Source organism: Salarias fasciatus (genome assembly GCF_902148845.1).
Source record: "Salarias fasciatus chromosome 7 unlocalized genomic scaffold, fSalaFa1.1 super_scaffold_4, whole genome shotgun sequence".
Classification (NCBI taxonomy): domain Eukaryota; kingdom Metazoa; phylum Chordata; class Actinopteri; order Blenniiformes; family Blenniidae; genus Salarias; species Salarias fasciatus.
In genome coordinates, this window is record NW_021941229.1 from 22,343,355 (window position 1) to 22,366,734 (window position 23,380).

Here is a 23,380-nt window from a genome sequence, read left to right on the forward strand (position 1 = left end):
GCCCAGACACACAAACACATTTATGCACGTCTCAGTGCTTCGTGCACACACGGAGACGTTTACATCACATGAAGGGACATCACACTGACTTTAATGAGGCTCCTGCAGACACAAACCTTATTGTCACCATAACTTTAGTCCCACCCTGCGACATATCATGAGTGTGCATGTTTTACTTGAAAATGCCATAAACAAACACTTCAGTGTATGATGGCATCTTTGAGTTTGGTATTTTCCAATCACAGGGCTCTTTCTCCTCTTGGACCGACGTTGTTTCCATATAGACTGAGTGGCAGCCTTAGTCAGGCACAACTAGATCAACCAGCACCGTTTCAGATACAATTTGCTGTTTTGAGTCTTTTTTTTCCTTGATGTTTCAACATCAGACTTCTGGCTTTCCGCCACCAGGTATGATGTAAAGTTGAACCACCATGTGTTAGTATGCAGAGCAGGAATGCAGCAGGTATGGAAAGTCATGCTGATGTGGTGTTAAAGATGGATGTGTGATATACCGTGCCGTTGTGTGTGCCATCACTTCCACATGCAGTATTTTGAACTCTCTGGAAGTGATAATTGTCCTCATATGTCGGACAAGTCACACCATCATGTCAGCAATCAAGGGGAGGTGAAACACCACACATAAGCACACCAAGCTTTAACAGAACCCTAATTTTAATCCTTTAAATATCGAACCAGTTCAAAAAGTATGTAAAGTGAACTACAGCGTGGTGACTTCAGTTTTGTCACCCGCCACCTGCACGTGCAGACCTGCCGTGATAAGGCAAGATGGATCTCCGCCCCAAAGTCTTGCCACCTTAATGGCAGTGTGATAAGAAGGCCGGCGCTTCCTCTAACAGGCAGCAGTGAAGAGCTGCCTCTCCTTAATGTATACATTTGCATACATCAATATGTGCACACCATACAGGTGCTCATAAATATTACATGCATGCTATGGATACCGGTGTCTCCGCTTCATGGCAGAGTTGCCTTGCAGAATAACTTATGGTTGAAGCTCAAGTGGCACTTCAGCATGCGTGTACGCAAGTGCAAGAGTCTCAGTCCGTCCTTCTGTGTCCATGTATTGTTCTTCCTCTTTGTCTGTGTCTGTATCTCTGTTTGCACTCAGGGGGGAGCTACCCTACATCTTGGCAATTTGACCTGGGAGAAGAGATCAGATTTTGACGCTGATGGTGCGAGACAAATGTGGTGTTTGCTCTTTTGCTCAAACAGCTTGTGTCTATGTGGGCGTCGGTTTGACTGCGCGCGCTCGGCGCTTCATTTATGTGGGAAGGCAGCGCGCTTTCCCACCAGAGTGTTTGCACACGTGCACACGTGCGCCACTATGTGAGTTAAAAGATGTGTCGGTTGAGTGCTATCGGGTGGCAAGTGCTACATGTTCACTGGCTCCCTGAGGGGAGGCTGTGCTGCAGTGGATATTGGTCTTCTAAGGTCACGGGTATATGAACTCAACTTTTCTATCATAAATCCGAGTAGTGCTATCACAAATGAACAAATCATTCCCTTAACCTATCAAGTGCAAAACCTCACCTTTCTGTGTTGAAAAAGACGATGCGCTGAAATGGAAAATGTAGATAAATAAATAAAATAATAATAAGCCTCTCATCGCATAGCGGAGTAAGAAGATTATCAAGGTTTCATCCATTAAGGTCAGATCAAAGCTGTTAGATCATTCAAGTCCTGAACCCGGCAGTCCTAAATCTGACATTTTCTTCTCGACAGTGACTGCGAGGATATTGCTTTTGACTGCCGTCGAGTCAACTATCAAAAAGGTACCCTGGATGCCAACAGTGTAGTGCCACTACTGGCACTACTCATAAATACAAAAGCAATTTTCTCAATAGGGCCTTCAGTATAATAGTAGCATTCTAAATTTCTGAGCACAACAACCCTTCAGAAGCTGTGGGCAATGAGAGCAGCACATACTGTAGATGGGGATATGCATGCATCATGAAGGAGCCTCTTGATGTAGAGTGTGGGGGGGGTTGATCGCTGGCTTTTTTTCAAGGGGTAGTATCAGTCACAGGAAACTGTTTACGTAACGGTGTGATGTGTTGAGAATGACACAGTTTCAATCCCAGCGAGAGCAGACATGGAGTGTTGGAGTTACGAGGAGGCAACGCCGGCAAACGTAAAGAGGCAGCCGGGGGAGCAGCTCGAAATTGAAAATTTGCATGGATACGAAGTCACAAATAAAACATCTCCAGGATGCACCTTTTACTGGTCACCTGTTCAAACCAGTTCAGACAGATACTGTACACGTACTCACATTCACATGAAAAGGCAGTTTAGAGGGACAATTGCTCTAATTTTTCTTTAGACTGCGGAAACAGGGTTAAATATATTTTATGTACTGCGAGAACATGCAAAGTCAACGCAGAACGGTCTCCAAGAAATTTACCAGCTGTGAGGTTAAAATGCAAATCAATTCATTTCCAAGTTGCCCTTGAATACATTGAGATATTAATACATTTTTACCTGAAACAAAACTCAAACAGGGCTTAAAAGTAAATTTTAGATGAGGCTGATATGCAAAAAACATTGCACCTATTAAAAAAAAAAAGAAGATCATCATTTTTGTAGCAATAGCCTTCTGTTAAAAAAAATAGGAACTTAGAACAATTTTTAAATTAATTAACTTACTGAAAAAAAACAAGTATTGCACTGTTGCTTTTTCAAAAGATTATCAATGTGAAAGATGTGAAAATAAAAACTCCTCATTAGTCTTCAAAAATCTACAACTTCCAATGTCAAAATAAACATACCTGCCAAATTATGTCAATGCGATATGACTGGTGATTAAAAGGAGTGTTTGTTTCTTTCAATACTGATCCTGTAAAGCTTCTTATTTTCTCAAAATGATTTGAAATTACACTGCAACCTAATGCTATTACATTATCCAGAAAGTATGCTGAACTTGAATTCTTACCACAGCGGAATTATTATTTCTTTCCTTTAAAGTGACGGAGGAAAATTCTGAAGGACATTTTGAAAAGCGGCTAAATTAACAGTTTCTGAAGGCAAAGTTAATGCAATCCGACTTGCAACTCGAAGCAATAAAGCCTCATACGTTGCTAACACGACTATTGTCTGAATGAGAAAAGAAGTGTGATAGCTTTAGCTGGTGGGAGTACAAGAGAAGTGCAGGAGACACGTGTAAAATGGAGGCAGACTTTATTCTGAGCGCTAAGACCTAAAGCCACCAGCCTGAATCCTTTGGACTCGGGAGCTGCTGGATATGAAAGGAGAAGCAGTGGCTTGCTCTCTGGCTGCTTCTGAAAAGAAATGCCACAACTGTCTTTTTTTTTTTTTCTTCTTCCCATGAATGAAATAAGGGTATGTCAAAAAAAAAAAAAAAAAAAAAAGGTAATCTAAATGAATACTCACATGAAGGCAAGGACTAAATCAAAGTAGAGTGACTGCATAAATAGACCAATTGAGAACGATTACTTCGTGCTAAACGTCAGTCATGCTCAAGAAATAACAGACAAGTTATTCTCTGCATTTACCGGTGCAAAAAAAACTCACCTCATGTCTGGCAGGTTAGTAATAACGGAGTTACATGAGAGAGAAGTTAAAAACATCCCTGTGTCCAGCGTCCTACTCCCTTCCACGACTTCTGCCTGAATTAATTTCACCGCTGAGGGGTGTCAAACGTATTTCCGCTGCGTAGCGATTCCGTGGGTTTCCGTCTCATTTCACATCAAAATTGTTGAGTTTTTGTGACGTGTGTGACTCATCTGGATGTTTCTGTCACTAAACATACGGCGATCAGGAAACGCCAGGACTGGGTGAGAAGACAAGAACTGTAAATATGGCTTCAGTCTTAAGACTCATTTTGTCGTCTTTGAAGAATTACAATAATTTTTTTGACTGAAAATTGACATTTTAATTCTTTGTGTCTTAATGGAATTACCAGTGTTTTTACTCTCCACTCATTACTGTGTTTTCTGGTTTCCTTTCATCCCAAGAACTTCAGCTTTCATCACAAATCACACCCTGCTTATGTCTAATTGTTCATCAGCAGAACAACAGCACAAGCTTAGCAGCTTTTCTCTGTGCTGATTCACGGGGCTGAGTAACGGAGCTAATGGAAAATCAATGTGCCACCAAACTTTTTTTTTTTTTTTTCGGAGGCCCGCATTAGTTTCATTAGGACCAATTAATCAACACATGCAAATCTGAACAGCCTGCCGGCTCTACATGAGTGACTCGGCAACAGTAAGCGATGATGGCGAGCGTGTTTGTATGATCGCCCCCACTGCAAAATGTAAAAAAAAAAAAAATCTTCAAAACGGAGACACACAGGGAGTTAATTAATGCAGTTCTCTACTGACAATTTCTCTGGAGTTACCAGATTAAACCACTTCATTAGTGTCTAGAGAGACAACAGACAGGAGATGAGAAAGGCAGAGCTCAGGGAGAGAGGGAAAGGGAGACGGAGAAAGAGTAAGAGCCCGCTTTGTTAGTGTGTGAAAGAGCCACTTTCAAGACAGTAATTATGACGCAGAAAGAATGTAATTATTTTCCCAGAATGCCAGAGGGCTCCGAGTGCCTTCTAATAGTGATGGGTGACAATCTAATAGACGGCAGATATGAGTCGTGCACGAGCCTTAATTGGTGTTTAAACGTAAGTAGCTTGTCTGAACACATCCAGGCTCTTTTCCTAAATGTGTCAGCTGTGCCTCCACCTTGTGATCCTCTTCTGCCATGAAACGACGCATTTGATCAGTAAAAAGCAGTGTCACCGTGCATCTCATGCAATCTGACAGCTTGCAGTAATAAGCCCGAGGTACCGCGAGCGTTGCAAGGCTGATTAAGCCACTGTCACAGTTCACACTTCCCCAGAGATCCTCAAACTAAATACTAAACTCACAATGAGCTACAGCGACTGGATTTGAATAGAAATTGCCATGGGTGACTTACAGATTTGTGTTGCAGATGTTCCCCATGTGTGAGCGCCACGGAAGAAAGTTGGATGTGGCAGTAAGGGGTAAAACTCTGAGTTGTTTAAGCTCGTCTGTATTAATTACAGTGGTTTTGGCCTTTTCTGCTCTTCAGGTAAACAGCACAGAGGGACATCTCACTCCAAATGACTTTTTCTCACATGGGCTCAAGTGACAAAATAAATCTGCTCCAGTGGATGAACCACTTTGCACCTTGTTGCTGCTTTTCCCAGCATAGGAGCGCGAACACGGCAGATGGGAAATGAAGCGTTCTCAGTATAACTCCTATAGGAGCGCTGCAGCGATGAGTTAAAACGTCTAGACTCTTAATGGAAGCACTGGTCGTGAGAACAAACCACAAAACTTTTTTCTTCCCCCCCCTCTTATTTATTTATTTCTCTTCCTTGGGCATCTGTCAGCTCACATTTGTGCACTCTTTTCACACATTCATTTCCTTTTTCTCACTTCTCGGCTGAAAATTCGATCCAAGGATCTCAGTGGTCTGACTGAAACCATAAATCCATTTTACTTCATTTCCAGATTTTCATTTTGTAAGATCTATTATTAAAAAAAAGAAGAAGAAGCAGGGGCTACCGAAAGCTCAATGTAAAGAGTGTGTGGCCACACTTAAAGGGAGCCACTGCAGCGCGGTGGTGTCGCTGGTAAACGTGGCGTCGGACTTCGAAGAAAAATCTGCTTGGAAGCGGAGCGCGGGCCGAGCGGCTGCGTTTCCGGTGACAGATGTGACAAGTGAGCTGAGCTTCATTCTAATAAACGGTGTAGGAGGTTGCTCCCAACCCAAAGCTCTGATCAGCATTTGACCCCTGGCCCCGCTCACAGCCAACTCTTAATTGTGACAAGGCACATATGGCGGATAATTATTCTGAATAATCTGTTGCCATGGCGACGGCTGACCCTGATGGCCATTGATGCACCCTCTTGATGTCCGGCTCTCTGGATGGAGGCGGTTTCCCCTCATTGCCCTCCGAAAGTGCTAGGGATTAGAGATGTACATTATCGCTTTAATCTCCCCTTTAACCCCTTCCATCAGCTTCGCATCCCCCACAGCGAGAGGCGGAGAGACACCCGCAGCCACTCAGCGCATATGGCCACAAACAGACGTATGCTTCCTTGCTCATATATTTCAGGAGTGAGTCAATATAAACATTCAATTTCTTTCTCCCCACTGTGCCGTCCAATCTCGGTAATCCACTTCAATCCTCATCTCCATCAGCTCCCTTTGGTGTTCATAAGTGTATGCATGGGATATAAATACACGGCGCTGCTATTGAGCTCTTCTTACTTAGCCTCTCCCTCAGACGGTCGTCTTTCTTGCGAAATGGATAAACAAGCCTTTCGCTCTCGAAGGTGTACAACACAGCAAACAAAAACTTTCTCGCGAGGCGCTGCTCCGGATCCGGCCGCTCCCCTCCACCTCTTCGGCTGAGCGAGCATGAAATATGAAATCGCGCTGACTCATAATTGAGAAGCAACTGCAAGATAATTTGTTTCGAGTTTAAAAAATGCAAAGATTGAATGAGACTCAAATGAGTAACAGCAGTCAAAAAGGCATGGAAAAACGCATTAGCTAAAGATTATGAGCTTGAAATAGTAATGATTTTGTGTATAAAACTGCTAAACTAAATTCTGATTCCAGCACCTACAGGCTCATGTTTCCGGAGCACAGTGAAGAGCTCAGTGTCGTCCCCAGTGCTGCTTTTAGATAATGATTAGTCCCTCAATTATTTACTTGGCTGCCTGATTAGTTGTTTACCTTTTAAATGTCAGAAAATTGAGTAAGTTGTTTGCAAGTGTCTGCCAACAACATGGAAAGCAGCATGAAATGTTTCATAAAATACTTTGTTACGAACGAGCAGTTCCATCACTCAGTTCCTCATTAAGCTGTGCTGTAAATAGATCTAATGAATACAAAGCAGAAGGACAAAATGCGCTCCCACCTGACAGGCTGAACACACATGAAGAATCTTTCACCGGGGGCTTATTTATGCCAATGAACTTCAACTGATGTCAAATAAATTATTTCATGTGGAAATCAAGATGAAGGCAATCAAATATTAAACATCGCCCCGTAAATAAATAAATAAATAAATAAATGTAAAAGTTAACTGTCTGGAGAGGTGAAAATACATTGATTTTATTTTCCATTTTCATGTCAGAGAAGTTTTGTGTTTACACGATGAAAATTGGCCGATACATGTACAGTAAGTTTTGCAAACTGCACTGCATACAAGAAAAAAAAAGAAAAAACTGCAATGGGTTATGAAGACGGCTCAGAGACTCATCGGCTCCCCACTCCCACGCCTCCAGGAGATCTCCAGCTGTCTACTTCGACCCCGCCCACCCAGGACACTCTCTATTCTCCAGCCTCGCCTCTGGCAGACCCAGACTCACGAGACCAGCAGACTGAAAAGCAGCTTCTTTCCCATGGATGTGAAGAGCCTCTTATAGGAACCATGATTCCCTGTGACTGCACTTCATCAATTATGCAAACTTTAAATATTTATTCTGTGATTTGTGATGGTATAGCAAGTCAGAGCATTTTCAGCAAGTCTTACCACCATTGTCATGTGAGTAGTTATCCAAAACGCCGAGGTCTCATTCAATACGTCCTCCTTGGTGATGAGAAATGACTCAGCAGACTTTCATCCTGAGTAGATATTAATAAACTGTAACCTCAATTCCTTGGCGCAACAGGTGCAGCAGATGCAGGCAGCAAATGAAACCTCTAAAAGCCCGGAGCAGGATGCTCAAACAGCAGTTCACATAAAATGCTTCGAAAAAAAAAACAAAAAACAATGTGTTTGGTTATTTTTTTATGATTTTCCTTCTTGATCCACAAACTGAAGACCCTCCGCTTCAATTTCTGACTCGTTAATTTGCGTGTTTCTGCAAAGTCAGCTGGAAAATCTCTCTCTGTGGAGGATGTGGTCGATTTCACAAGGAAAATAAAATAAACCTTCATGATCACGTCCTGAACAAATGTCCAGTATATTAAAAAAAAAAAAAAAAAAATAGATGTAGAATATCCTAGACAGGAAAGTTAAAAATGCAGAAATCCTGCCGAGCAGTTGTCTGTAGCTTTGTCAGGTTAGGTTTATTGATGGCGTCTGGTGGGACTCCGCGGCGCTGCCGTCTCGCTGACCCCTGACCCGGCCCGCCGCAGGCTGACAGCGGCTGTCATGCCCCGCGTACCGGAAAACCTACGGGCGCAGCAAACACATCTCAGCCATCTAAAATATAAAACACACCATCATCATTTTCTTGCCGGCTGACAAGTGACAGCGTTTGACCCCGAGGTGAGCCGCGTCAGCCTATCGCGTCAAAGGTCAGCGCGCCAAAATCCCTCCTCCTCGCTCTTCGCTGGCCCCTCCCACTCACCTCCCATCCCAAACTTGTCATTGACCCCCTCCACCCCCCACTGAATCCCTCTCTCCTGCACTCTCTCCCCTTGACCATGCTGCCCCACCGTGCTAAAGAGTTTCTCTCTTCATCTTCAACACATTTGCAATAAATCAATGTGAGCTGAGGGGCTGTAGAAATAGTGTGAGTCTGATTGATTTCTTATGTTAGCACTTTATAGAAGCCTGTGAGGAGCCTGCCAGATTCCATTCCCCAAGTGAGGGAGGCTGCGGGAGAGAGAGAAAATAAGTCTAATGTGTGTTGGGGATTAAAGAAAGACACTGTATGGACCAGAACAAAGCCCAAGAGCAATTTTCCAGACTTGTCAGTGATTATTGCGACAATTACTGTTTCCGTCTCGTCCCAAACTCGATGACGTTCAAAAGGAATGTAACATATATTCTTAACTTTTCCTTTCTCCTCTCCAAGTCGTCCCTTTTCTTGCAAAATCACTGGGACTTCTTTGTCAAATGAATTCTTTCACTGTCTGCGGTCCATCTCTATCTTTTTCAAACTCCCTCCATTAGTCACTGCATTCAAAAGGAGGGGTTTGACGAGAGGTCGCAGACAAACGGCTGCGACTGTGCAGCGCTGACAGACTTTAGAAAAGGCCTGGACAATGCAAGACGGCGACAGGAGGAAGACATTACTGATCACCTGACGTCTCTGCCAGAAAACCGCCCACTCAGGAGCGTGCCCACGCGAGAGAAAATAAACATGAGCAGAATGATGTAAAAATTAAACCCTGTTCAGGTATTCTCTAAGAACGAACGCTTTTCAGTGAGTGGGGCAGAGCGCAAGTCCTCCGAACAATGTGATTATCTTCTTCTAAGGAAAAAGATTCTACAATGAATTAAAAATCAAGCCTAATCAAATCTGTTTTCTGTGAAAACATTTTTTCTGCACTCAATTTAATTGTAATGGAGACTAATTCATGTTGAATAATTGAGTTGCAGACTATTCATAAAGACTCAAGTATAACCCGAGAACTGTTTTTTTAATACTTCTGAAACCAAACATTCATTATCAATAAGATAACATAAAGTGTATATTACATGTCAAAGATTGGAAAAGCCCTGCACTACTGAGTACAACTGTCCGACATTCTCCTGCGTGATTTAGAAGAAACTATACTGAACGCAAATATAAATGTATTTATAAATCTATAAAAAGAGCACAAGAGAGCGTCGGTATTAGAGGATGGAATATAGTGTTAGATTATTACTTTTTTTTGTCTTTTCATTGTGGGGTTAGTGTAAAACTCAGAGAGGAACTGTTACAATGGCTACAGTGTTGAGTTCTTGATATCTCAAGTTAAGAAGAAATCGCTAGATAACATAAACCAGTAGTTTCTTAGAAACATAGTAATTTCACGTAAATGAGTAACCATTAAAAACAAAAACTCTGAACAGTTATCAAGCTTTCGCTGGTTAGATTGACACTTTGCAGTGTGTTCTCTTTATACAAACGTGCAGTTTAGTGCATTTGGTTGTCATGAAACACAATGTGACTTGTATTGAAAAGAAAAGACTAATCTGCACAACCAAAAATATTCATGTCTTTTTTCCATATGATGAAGTGATTCCAATGACTTTTTGAGTGCACACTCAATACTGGGCAATCTGTAATCACTGCATTTTCAAATTAGTCATTGCTTTTACTTACATGACTGGATTCGAGCCTCATTGTCAGTGTCATCAATTTGAAATGCACAGCACCTTCTATTTACGACTGCTGGGAAAGGTCAGCATGCTAACACATTCAATCATTCTGTTAATCTATTCTCCTTGGACATATTGTTGATATCTCACACCTTTATGCTCTCATATAAGCAGAGAGATTCTCAGAATTTGTTCATTAGTCTAAGGCCCCATTTATACGACATTTCAAGTGAAAATGCATCATTTTTTTGCATTTTCGTTTGAGAAAATTAAAACAGTTGGAGGGATTTCCAAAAGCTCCACTTTGGAAGCCGTTGGCTCTGAATATACTTCTGACACAAACAAGTCCTTTATCAACTATTCCACTTCTTTCTGAACATACTAACGACTAAATATGCAAACCCTGAATATTTGGAAACAACTGATCTCTACAAGTAATCCAAATAAGTCCGTGTGAGAACACACACCCTTCTGAAAATCGCCTGTGTAACTATAGATATAAACATGCGCAGCGGCACCCAACAGTATTGTTTGAATACTGAGAGGATGTGTTTCCAAACCTGGGGCTGCAGACGATTACAAACAGTGACTGTTCAATAGCGACTTGGCAGTCCTGTAAGGGAGTTGATGTCTCACTGGCTCGGGGGGAATGTCACGGCATATATCTTTATAAACAGCGGATGATGTGACTGATGTTAGTATTTAGTATGAAGTGCCATCGTGCAAAAATGAAGTGACTTACGGAGGAGCCGGTGTGTGTGAGGACGCTCAGTCAAATTGTTTTATTGTATCATTTTATGTAATATATAGCATCAGGAGGATAATAGAAAGTGAGCTTCACACTCTGCTGAAGACAGTGTCTGTATATTCTTCACTTACCAAATATTTTTTGCAGAAAACATATTCAACAATGACGATCAAACTACGGGCATTTGCATTTTTACAGCGTTTGTAGAATGTACAGCATTAACTGAAGCGCAAGGGCATGCGAATGCATCTGGTTTTATGTATCGGCTGGCAAAGAGGTGTCTGCAGCGTATGACTGAGTGTTTCTCTGAGGAATATGTCCTGTTCTCCATGCTGTCAACTTCCACCACATCAGCAGAAACTATACTGGTCTGCAGTACTCAACATTTCCATATCCAATCTCATTCAGGCTAAGGTATTGCAGAGAGGTGCGGAATTTCACCAGAGGAATCACGACAACCCAGATATAGTAAATCTGAGCTTGTCCGCCATCGTTGGGGGGTGGGGGGGGGGGGTGGGGGGGGGGGGGGGGGGGGGGGGGGGTTTGCGCTCTGAAATGAGATGTGAGATGAAACGTGTTGAAAACCTGTTTCCTTTCTAAGCAAATGACAAAAGACAAGTTAGATGTGTGGCAGAGATACTTTAGACTTTTTTTTTTTTTTCATTTAAATGAAACCTTGAGATCCGACATTTATTCGATCCAGCTGTGCATGGAGACACTTTTGTTTTTTTTTTTTTCCAGTGACAATCATTCTCCTATATTTTTTGAATCATTTAATCTATGAATCATTTAAAGGGAGGGTTTTTGGAATAACAACAAGCCATGGGAGTGAGGCCTGCAATCCTCATTTATTCAAATGTGCCACTTTCCCCCAGCACATCTGAATAATGGCACACAGTCTGCCAGATTGAATTTTTGATGATGAATAAATAATGGATGTCAGTGGATAAGTCTGTTAATATATTAGCCATGAGTTTGTCATAACTGTTTAATAGGATAGGACCGATAAATACATCTCTGCATCGCTTCTCTGTCTGTCAGACGTCTGCATATCTTCTATGAATTGTTCTCATTTTTTATCTCTCTTCTATTCCCCTTCTGATTTATTTGTCAACCTTGGATCGCTTCCAGATCGTCGTTGAGTTCTCATCTCAATTATCAGAGACGTTCAAAAAAAATAATCCTTTTATTTGTTTTTTGAAGACACTACTTCCAAACATTGGTTTTTTGGGTGGCACGGTGGTATAGTGGTTTGCACTTTAACATCACAGTAATAAAACCTCGAGTTTGAGTTTCTGTGAAAAGCATCCAATCAGCTTTCACGGCAGCATCACTGCTATTTCAGCTCAAGTCTCAATAATCAATATTTTCTTTGCAATTTTTGAAATTTGCGTAGTGGTCTGTCGGGCCAGATTGGAGCCTTTTGCAGGCTGGTTTTGGCCCACAGACCTTATGTTTGACAACCCTGGTATTTAACAGGTATTCCATTTTCCTCCCACAGTCCAAAAATGTACACTTAATGAAATTTGTTGCGTTCTAAACTTCCCTGTGATTTGCTAACGGCCTGCCTACTGTGTAAGCCACGTTTGCTGACAGTCAGCGGGGATCAGCTCCATCCTCCTCCAACCCCAAATTTGATTTAGCTCATGTCTGAGATCTAATTCAATCCCATTTCATATCATCATACGATAGCAATGTTGCTGGCCCTGAACCTAAAACCAAATTTGTTTCAAATACCGAACGTATCAAGGTTCAGGAGTCGTAGTTAAGAGGAACAACACCGCTTTCTCAGCTTTTGTGCTTGGAGTCAATTAATGTTGCTATTAACCTCAAGACATCTGATGGTGCGTGGCCCATAATGACGCTATTATGTTTCCTCCGTTAGCTGAAGCAGGTCATCAGCGGGGTGAATATACAAAGCCAGATTGCCGTGGAAGCGAATCTATTTGAGTGAGAGGAGAGAACCAATATTTTTATTTTTTATTTTTTTGGGGAGATCATAAAAAGTAAAAGCGAGTCACAGAGCAGAGCAACTGAGTCACACGTGCTCTGCCAGTTTACCAGAAGTTAAAAAAGATGCACTGAAACAGATGCCACACTGTGGCGTCACTTTTTTTCATGATGGGAAAAAAAAGTGGATGAGGCACACAGCCAGGACACGCTTCCATATTGAGGCAGTTTTCAATGTGACTGTGTGTCTAAACCGAGTGAAAACTCAGTCCTGTGATGTGATTCTGCTCCAGATCCTGTGGCCACAGTAGATTGATTGCTTGATTAAACTCATCCATTCCTGATAAATAATTTACTGAATGTTTAGATTTTAATTAATTCTCTTATTATTTACTGTTTGGGCTGAATTCTTAGCAAAAAAAGAGAAAAAAAATGCACTCGTGTATGTGATTTTTTTTTTATGTGCTTGCATGCATGAGTATGTTATGAAGGCTGATTAATGCTGAGCCCAGGGAAGAAAAAAAAAAAAAAAAAAAAAAGAGAAGAGAGAAAAAGCTTCCATTACGTATGGCCTTACAAGCAGAGCCCCGCTAATCTCACCTTTCTGTTTGATCAACGCTTCAGCGTCACATGAACAGAGCTCTTTAACACTTAGATTAAAATCGCCGGGAGGAAATTGGACACTTCTCACTACAGATATGCAGATAGACCCCGATCCGTCAGTGGAATGGACCCGGCTCGTTGTCCATCAAAATGACTGAACTCTGCAACGCATGCACACACTCCGTCTCACTCATCCCTCCCCTCCGCCACGCTGCCTCGTTTCCAGCCCACTCTTTTCCTTCCATCTGCACACCTCTCATCTGCCTCTCACAGGTGATTTCCAATGCATTTTTAATGATGATTTAGCTGGGAGGTGAATGATAAATTGCCGAATAGCCGTGTTACAGTCTTCTGCTGTAAAATTTTTATTTTTCATTCTTTCAGATCTTTTTTTTTCTTTTCCCACCTTCGTGATTCTACTAAAAGCACACACACACACACACACACACACACACACACACACACACATGCAAACATGCAGGAGGGGCTGAGCCCTGAAGACAGAAATCTAATGCCTGGTGCTGGCTGGTTTCCCTTCTCTCCCTCCACTCTCTGCCTCACACTTTTAGCTCTTCTGCTGTGAAACCCTGCCCATCAGGTCAGCTTGCTGACACATCTGTCAATACATGCTCTGGGAGGTAGAGTATAACCTTGCCCTGTGGTACCGCCCGAGTGCTCCCTACTCAGCTTTACTTTGTTCACATCTATTCGGAGGAGGCAACATTATGCTCACCCACACAATTAAGAACGTCGTGTGTGCAAAAAAAAAAAAAAAATCACGTGTTTTTAACCACATGGACACACACACACGTATACAAGCTCAGACTGAACGTAAAGCATGTGCAGTGTACAAAACCAACACAATCACCAGAACTACGAATCAATTAGGTACAATTACTTTCTATTGCAGCTGTTGTTCTGGATGCAAGTGAGCCCTTGGTGATGCTTTGGGGCATCTGTGATGAGCCTTGTAACTGATCCAAGAGTCGACGGTGGAAAAAGACCGCCTTTCCTCCAAAAGCACTGTGTGGTTTATCAGATAGCGCTCTTTTGTTGGAGGTATGTGGGATTTCAAGCAGCTGGAATACATCTGCGTCATCTTGCGAAGGTACATGTGCCCCCAGCTAGCCTGCTGTCTGCTCAACGCTGATCTGGGACCTTCTGTGATTCATACTCTCCAGCCCTCACACGTACTTTTATACCCTACTCTGGGTTACACAGTTGTTTCCATACTCTGCCTCCAATCTTCATTGCGCTGCTTTTATCAAGTGCTGTGTTCATTCTTGTTGCAGTCCTCCCATCCAGCCTGCCCGCTTTTCTCTCAAGGCCTGATTTCCACCTCACTCCACCAGAAATCTGATATTGAAATGTCCTGTCCCTTAATGTCAGGAAGAGATATGGAAAAGGCGAAAATGAGAGGGGAAACAAAAAAAAAAGACACAAGGGTTAGATAACAAAGGCAAATAGAGGATGAGCAAGGCCAAAAGCACATAAAGGACAGCTGCTGCCGTGCATAAACATCACACGAGTAAAGCCCTTGCTTTAAAGAGCTACATACGTACAGTGTGTCAGACAAAATGGATCTGCAGTAGAAACCTAAACAAAATAGCGAGCTACTCCATTAAGGCACTAAATCACTTTATATGAAAAAGCACTTCGCACTTATGTAACAACTTGACAGTAATGGCTCGTTACCACTTTGATCCACCAACACACAGACTCCTCTCACACATTCATACCTTCAATCTAACAATAGGCCCACACTCCAGTGAACCACTTAGGTTTTGATCCTGCAATTCAACAATACTAAAGCAATGGGTTTCAACTACACAAAGCACATATAGGACTATAGATGCGGCCAAAGCTAAAAAGGAAATGCTACTGTAATGACAAAAGGCATCAGAGGAGAAGGGGGTGATTAGGAAAGCATTTGTGTGTGAGGAGACATGCCCACTGCGAGATGAGAAACACAGTGAAACATTAAGGCTTTCAGATGCATTGGAGTGCACGACGATTTAAAGGCGGTGCTGTTCTGGGGAGCAGTGCCAACGTGAAATCTGTGACACTGAGGGAGTTGTTTTTTTTTTTTTTTTTTTCTGATTATTGGAATAATTTCAATCTACTCCCCTGTCTCCCATTAAAAGGAGGCAGATAGGTATTCAACCACACAGTTGAAACATGTACAGATCCACACAAATATCACACTGCTATTTTAGCTTACTGCACATCTTGCTTCCAAAGAATAATATGTCATGATTTTATCATTTCTCCTCAAAATAATGTAATGAAAACATTTTAAGCACTTACAATATTGTGCAAGTTAACGACAATGATTAAGTTACTGGTTACATTAGTAGTTACTACAGTAAGAAAGTAACTAGCTGTTCATTTGCCGTGACACATTAGGAAAGTTTTCTCAGCTGTGTGAGTCATTCCTGTAATATGTGTACGTCCCAGCATGCATTTTTCATTGTAATCCCTCAGATTGAACGCTGTTAGCTCTGGAGCGCAGTTTAGACTAAAGATGACTCTAATAAAACTGCCTGAATGAATGTTTTACACACACATGCCTTCAGAGAACAATACACTATAAATATTAAGATGGTGAGTACACAGACATTCAAATGGACAGGTGATGGTGTTGGATTGCTATTCTGAATTACTCTTAATGATAAAACAGGGATAAGGAGTTATGCCACTCTGGAGGCTGCCGTTTTTCCATCCATCTACTCACACATGTGCAGAAGAACAATTTACTACAGTAGTGGTGCTCATGCACAGGTAGCGGCGTTTCAGAAAAGTTGTGTTTTCCCCCATTTCCACAGAGACAGGAGTCGGGACTCTTTTGAGAATTTCTCTCTTGCCAGTCATTTTCAAAAAGTTTCATTTTCAGTGTCTCAGAACACCGTTAGCGTGTAAACGGACACCCAAAACGCAACGAAGGTTTTCACTTGAGAATGTTGGCATGTAAACAGGACCTCAGTCTACTGGAGGAAGATGCTCTATAACCTGGTTAAAAAAAATAACAGATTCCTGAGCAAATTACAATGAAATGAAGCCACAACGTCAATGAAGATGAACTACCAGACACATCATACGGCTAAGCTAGCATTAAAGCTAAAAAAATACTGGTTCATTGTCGAAGCTAACGACTACCTTATTCACAGTGGAACGTCTTTCTGGAGTGAACAGGATTTTAGTGTAATAGCAGGACACGAGCAACTGAAGAGAGACAGCAGTTCTGCAGCTCGCCAACTCTTTCACAAACAGTTGTAACCATATCAGTTAAGAACTTGGTACTGCTCAATGTGATCACTGCGACACATTTAGGTGTTAAAAGCAAATCTCACTATGAAAGCTTGGGCGACAGCCTGAGTCTGTACAGACAAAAACTTTCACACGTAGTCTAAGTGGGAGAAAGTCATTGCACTCTCCATCATTTGGTTAATTTCCAGCCGAGCTCGTCTGAGCGCAGGATTTCTCCACGTCAATGTAAGTCCCAGCTGTGTGTCAAGATGTGTGATCTGACAAATGGATGAAGGGCTTTTTTTTTTTTTTTTTTTTGGTGCGAGATAACTTTAGCTGTCAGGTGTTTCCTTGATGCCACTCAGAGCGAGGCAGCGAGAAGACAAAGGCTTGAGGTTGTTAGAGTTCTGCTGCCGCCATGGTGAGACCCCCCACAGGGAAATCACCGGCCCACTGAACCAAAGAAGTCTCCCTGCTCTCCTCTCCTCTGGTCTACACAACCTCCTGTACCTCCGGCCTGCTAGGCAGGTTCATTAGTTCGACAAGGGTACCCACAAAACCAGCCAGCCCACATCTTACAAGTACAACCACAGTCTTTCACCTCCCAACATTATTCTGTGATTGAAAAGCCGTCCAAGACATCGGTATGAGGCAGCAACGGGAAGCCGGTTTAACGATATATGTCAGATTCCAAAAATAAACTCTCATAGTGTAACTCCAATAAGCGCATATTAGAGCAGCATTATTTTGGAATGAGCAACTGAACCAAATCAATCAAAATCATGATTTTGAAAGGTTGTAATTTTCAAATCCCAAGTGCTGCCTTCAGAATGATCAGAGCAAGGTCTTGATCAGCACGTAAAACTTTAAGTCAATGGCTGCTGATTCCATTAACTACAATGACAATTGCTAAATTGTCCTATTTCTCTTAATTAATGTTAATTTTTTTCTGCATATTCTGGTCATAGGCTTGCTCTGACTATACCAGTGATCTTAATTTACTCATTCAATTGCAGTAGTGATGTTAAGCACAGCCATGACTCTCTTTCAGTGGACTTTTTTTTTTTTTTTTTTTTGGTCCCTACCGACTCCCAGGGGACGTATCTGGCTCTTTAGCTGCTAAATGCTGCACTATGTTCCCTCTTGCTTTCACAGTTTTTTTTTTTGCTGGAAATGGCTGTCGGACAGCTAAATAATGACCTGACACTTGATGGCAGGACTCAGCCAAGACATCTCTATACGTGCATTACAATACATACAATAAGTGACACATTATACCGTGGAGCATTGTTTTCATGTTGTCACTTGATGTCTCGCTTTGATCTATATATAAAATTCACATTACTTCCTCTCTCTTGATTGACAGTTGCTCAATGGAGCTGTCTGAATGTCCTTGTTTTTTTTTTTTCACTCTGTAAATATGATCGTTTTACACATGTCGCATATAATCTTCCACTCTCTGAATCTAATGCTAGAACAGATTGTCACAACAATTCGTGTCATGAGTGCAATGGCGAGAACATCGTCGGTTGTTACTTAACAGAAGTTTCCCATTATCTCTGCTCAGCTGTTAGAAATGAAGCCAATTTTTAACGCCGTCTCCTTTCAGAGGAAGATTCACCTAAAAAGATTCACGTTGGGGTTTCATAACATCTTTCTGCCTTAAAAAATAGGTGGCCAATGAGTTCATCCTGTAGAAATGGAACTAATCGTTACAGAATCAAGCGCAGTGTCTTTTTGAGGTTCCTTCATTTATTTGTCAGCGCACAGGTTGTGGTGGGGGGGGGGGTCGACTTGGTTTCCAATGGTAACAATTGGGGCCCCTCAAAAAAAAAAAAAAGAATAAATAAATGAAGCTGGGAACCACTGGTTAAGTAGATCTCCAGTAGCAGATCATAGGTTTCTCATTCTCATACTGTTCCACCATTTCAAGCATACTGACCTTTCATTTCTTGACTCTACTACATTAGCAGCGTAATTGCTCGGCGATCGCGCTGCCTTGTCATAGTGTTTCTAACAAGACGGCCTGTAGTTTGACTTACATAAAATGATCCTGCTGTCAGGTGGAAAAATGTACGTTTGATACTACGCACACTACAGTATGTATGTGCTGTGAAGGCAAATCATCCTCCCTCTTACAGCTACGTGTTTGATGTGCTGGAGACACGTACCTATTGTTGGCTGATGTACTAACTTATTGATTTTTTTTTTTTTTTTTTTTTCATACTTTGATCTGATCGCGTTGGCCCGGGGTTCTAACGAAGAGACTCTGAAAACCGACAAATTGTCAGATATGTGTTCCCTCTTTAGTTCAGTGAGAGCTGGCAAGCCATAGGTGTATTGTATGGTTTTCTAGACATACAGCCAGCCACAGTCCTTTCAGAGCCTTGGAAAGTTTGGAGTTCTCAGAGTGTTATTGATTACCTCCAGCCCGAGTGGGCAACCCCACTGGGCCTTTACTGCCTTCACTGCTACACTGAGTGTGTGTGTGTGTGTGTGTGTGCGCGTGTTTCCATTCATGGGGCATGTGAGGTAGACAGGAGAAACCTTTACTGACTTATATAAAGATTAGCCACATGTGTGTGAGAACACATCTCACATTGAGGATATAAAACTAGGACAGAAGATTAGTTGGAAGTAATTGGCTTTTTGACCGAGTCAGGAACAACACAACAGAGACAGAGTTATAACTCTACCTAACATTCCAAGAAATCAATAATGGTACCTTAACAGCACAACGTGATGTTCCCTTTTTTCTACGTGTATCTTACATGGAATTGGTTTTACTGTGAGAACACAGCAGACGTATTAAATATTTTTTTTTTCTTTTCACCAGTTTACATCATTCATTTTATCATTCTAAAGGCAAACAGCAGCAACCTTGAGTCAGCTCCGCTCTTTCTTTTCCATCGCTAATACAAATCAATCAGTGTTCACGAGCAGCACTACAAGTTATCTGATCGTCAAGTCTCGGCTGCCACGAATCCACTGAAATCAATTTCAAAGCTGATGATTTTAAGTAGCATTAGAACCGTTGTTTTGCTGCGACTCGCTTCCATCTGTTTGGCACAGGGGCTGGAGTGGCTCCTCACTTCAACAAATCGAATATGCAGACTTACCAGGAGATGTTTTGTAATATCAAAACAAACTGAGAACACAAGTGATCTCTATTACTTGATCCCTCTGTGTCTGAAATGACTGTGTCAATAGCACAAGTCTGCAGATAAAGGTTTGCTGTTACTGCTGCTCAAGATTACAGAGTGGGAGAGACGGGCTGACACACACACACGAGCACACACACACACACAGAAGGAGAGAGAGAGTATTAATGTGTCTGTGTGTGATAGCAAAATAACAAGTGCAGAAGAGGGAGACAGACTGATGCAGGGAGGAGTGGGACAGATAGGAGCATTAGCCATCCCCATTTCCCACAACCTTCCATCTCAGCCACCCCCCTCCTTCCAATTCAGTCTGCTCCACACCGAGTGCTCAAGTTATGGCACATATTTTGCCTTTTTATCTATTGAACTCAATCCACACGATACTGGCATTTTATTGAATTTTTTTTTCAAGAACACAAACATAATAAAGTCAGATCACATCACAAATCTTTCTCTCTCTCTCTCTCCCCTCGCTCTCTCTCTATTTTTGGCTTTTTGGGTGAGCTGAAGCAAGGATTCAGGTGTTGCATGGTACATCGGCATCAATTTAGAACCGAGCAGGACATGCTTGGTACTGTTATGACCTTTAACATGAAATGGGCAAAGCAGCTTGTAAGCGGAAGACAAAACGTTGGGCTCAGCTCCTCTGAAGCAGAAAAGTTACATTAAAATCCGCCTCATGAAACATATGAGGAATTAACCACAGCCCGGCATCAATCCGTCCTAATGTAGGTATGACTCAAACGCAGGCCAGAGTGGCACTGTGCAAATGACTCAGACTGAGCCATGAAATCTACAGGAGCAGGAGACAGGAAGGCACAAATCTGACACCTGCTCGGCTTTGTAAATTGAAAGAAGTGCACCGCAGGCATGTTTCCCCCTCTAACGATGCTGTGGCACAATGCACATTATTTTGCAGCTTTGAGCAAACATTTGCTGGAGTGACTAATGTCGAAGCTTTCTGGGAAAGCCTCGTGCACTACTGTTACCTTCATCATGGCGAGCTATTCAGGAGGAGGAGAGCAGATTAAGGCTGCATCTGCTGTGAGTAGGTGTCCAATATACATCCAAACTTATGAAACCATGCCTTTTCTTTTTTAATTCCAACACTGCTTGATCAGAACTTTTCAGCAATGTTGCATAACAGCCATTCTGGAGAGATAATTTGCCTCTCCCTGGTTAAAAAAAAAAAAAAAAAAGACAGTCTCTATTAGGAACCCCAAATGTGGTTCATGTTCCGGCTGCTATCTCCTTTATGGGCTGCCAATAACCCCCTGCTGACCTTGTGAAAACACATTGACTATTCCCCAAAGTGCGCCCGCCTGGCTGCAACGCAACACAACGCAACGCAGCGCACGTCCGCTCCCCGTCTCAATTCCTCAGACAGCCTGAAGAGCTCTGGAGTGTTAATAGCTATCGGAGGATGTCTCCGTGCCAAGTTTCAACACTCAAACAACACAAACACAAATGCGATTTCCAGACATCCGAGTAGCCTACAGTCTCTGCTGAGACAATTGGACAGGGCTGATGTGGCGGGGACGCAGCCGAGGCGCGCACAATTATCTCCCGCAGTGTTTTTTTTTTTTTTTTTCCCCCCATCCAAAGCATAATTCATCACTCCCCTCAATTAACGCATTTCGCAGGAAGGAGGGCTGACACATTCACGCTTTGTGACACACTAAACTGAAGTAGCCACGGGGATGGTGTGATGTGCGGGTGGGTTTCGACAGCATGACAGGAACAGAAGTGCCAAAGCTCGGGGAGTCGCGAAAAAAAAGCTTCATCTGCGGCTGTACTGTCTCTACAGTGCAGTGATTCGCCCGAGAGGCACATCACTAAAATTCAGCGTGGTAACACTGCACCAAGCAGATGCACCACTCCTCACACACACACATACACACACACACAACATGCGGCCGGACAGCTTTGTGCCAAACATACCTGGTTTTTATGCCGAGTTCCATCTTCGAGTTCAGAAGAGCTGTTCATGGTTCCCCATCGGTCATTTACCATCCTACGGAGAATCTGCGCATCACATCCGCCTGTTTGTTCCAGGCGACATAGAATAAGCCCCACTCTCTCTCTACCTCTCCTCTCTCTCTCTCTCTCCTTTTTTTAAAGTCTTTACCTGTGATTCAGCCTACTCCATGGGAAAAAGAGAACTGGATATTAAAAACGGAATGAGGCAAGAAAAAACTACTTCAGCGGCTCAGCCGCGCCAATTTACGCACCAAAAAAATAAAATATGGAACTTAAATTCCTCCCGAGTTTATGGATTTGCTGATATTCCAACCATTTGGGGATTCATTAAAAAAAAAAGAGTTTTCGATTCAATCTCCGGCGTTTTGGACTTCACTCACAATTGTACCACAATTAAGACTGGATTTGCCAAAAGGAGAAGGGAAAAAACCCTCGAAATATTCCCGAAAGCAGCAGTCCTTCCAGAAAAAAGAAAAAAAAAATCTTTCTTGACTCAGATTGCCAAGTGCAATCCGATCTTTAGTCCATCCACAGTTTGAGGGGGAAAAAGACAGTGTGCCCAGAACTGTCCACTTCTGACAAAACGCGTAAAGACGGGATGGGATGGCGCCGCCGCGTCTTTTTTTCCCCTCCTTGTTTTCCCTTTTTTTTTTTTTTTTTAGTTGAGAATCTCCCCTATCGAGTCCAGGGAGTGGATCGAGAGAGCCTCCCTTATTTGCGCCAGGCTGATCTGGCTGGTATTTCACAGGGATGCCTTTGACAAGACGGGTGCGGGGAGATTAGCGCGCTGTGCCTGTGAGCCGCACGGGGCGCTCCGTGCCTCCGACTGTCAATCAGCGCCGTGCGCTCCGAGCCAGCGTCTCTTCCCTGCACCGCCCCGCTCCCTGTAGCTGGATGTGCCTCTGCCTCACCGCCCGCTGTTTCCCTTCCACCCTGGACCCTCCTATTTTTTTTTTTTTTTTCCACTACACCTCCCAAAACAGCCGCAAAGCAGGAGAAATGTGCGAATATTTGCGGACGCTACATGGACGATGATGAAACCCTTCAAGGAAAGGATTCTTTTGTATCATAAACTGTAATAACCCCTCCACCCCCAATCAAGTGTATATAACTGTGGGATCACCTCGGGTTTCCAATTTGAGTAGCATCTTACAGGAGTCTTATTTGGGAGTAGCAGTCAAACCTCACTAAGGTGGAAAAAAAGATGAAACAGAATGGTAAACTAAGGCAACTGCCTAATTTATTTCACAGAAGTCAGACTTTAAACTGCCAGATCCACTCAAACACAAGTTTACCTGAGGTACATATGTGCCTCAAGTTGCTATAACGTGATTCTTTAGGGTAGTTTCACAGTTTCAGGTGCAAGAGAGAGAGAATGCATTATTAATAAAACTGTCCCAACTGCAGGAATATTCAAGCTTCTGAACAATTTCTAATAATAATGACACTTTACTAAACTCATGGTTTAACTGGGATGTCAAACGCAGTGTGGACCACACTTTTGTGGACCAAAGGTGGCCCGCAATAGGCTCCATTCCGGCCCATGAAACCAACAAGCAATTGGTAAAAATGTCAAAGAAAACAATGATTCTTTAAATACATACATTTAAATCCATTTCTTCAGAGTTGTGGAGTACTGAGCTGAGA

The 23,380-nt window shown here is 42.5% G+C and overlaps 1 protein-coding gene across 2 annotated transcripts in view; it reads right to left on the reverse strand.

The window, feature by feature from the left end:
- fibcd1b (fibrinogen C domain containing 1b) overlaps positions 1-21,923 on the reverse strand; it is a 119,169-nt gene extending 97,246 nt beyond the window's left edge. For both annotated transcript variants that reach the window (XM_030085490.1, XM_030085489.1), the window contains exon 1: positions 21,695-21,923. In XM_030085490.1, coding sequence (XP_029941350.1) covers positions 21,695-21,766 — 72 coding nt within the window. In that variant the 5' untranslated portion in view covers positions 21,767-21,923. The remainder of the gene's footprint in view (positions 1-21,694) is intronic.
- Positions 21,924-23,380: the final 1,457 nt, after the last annotated feature.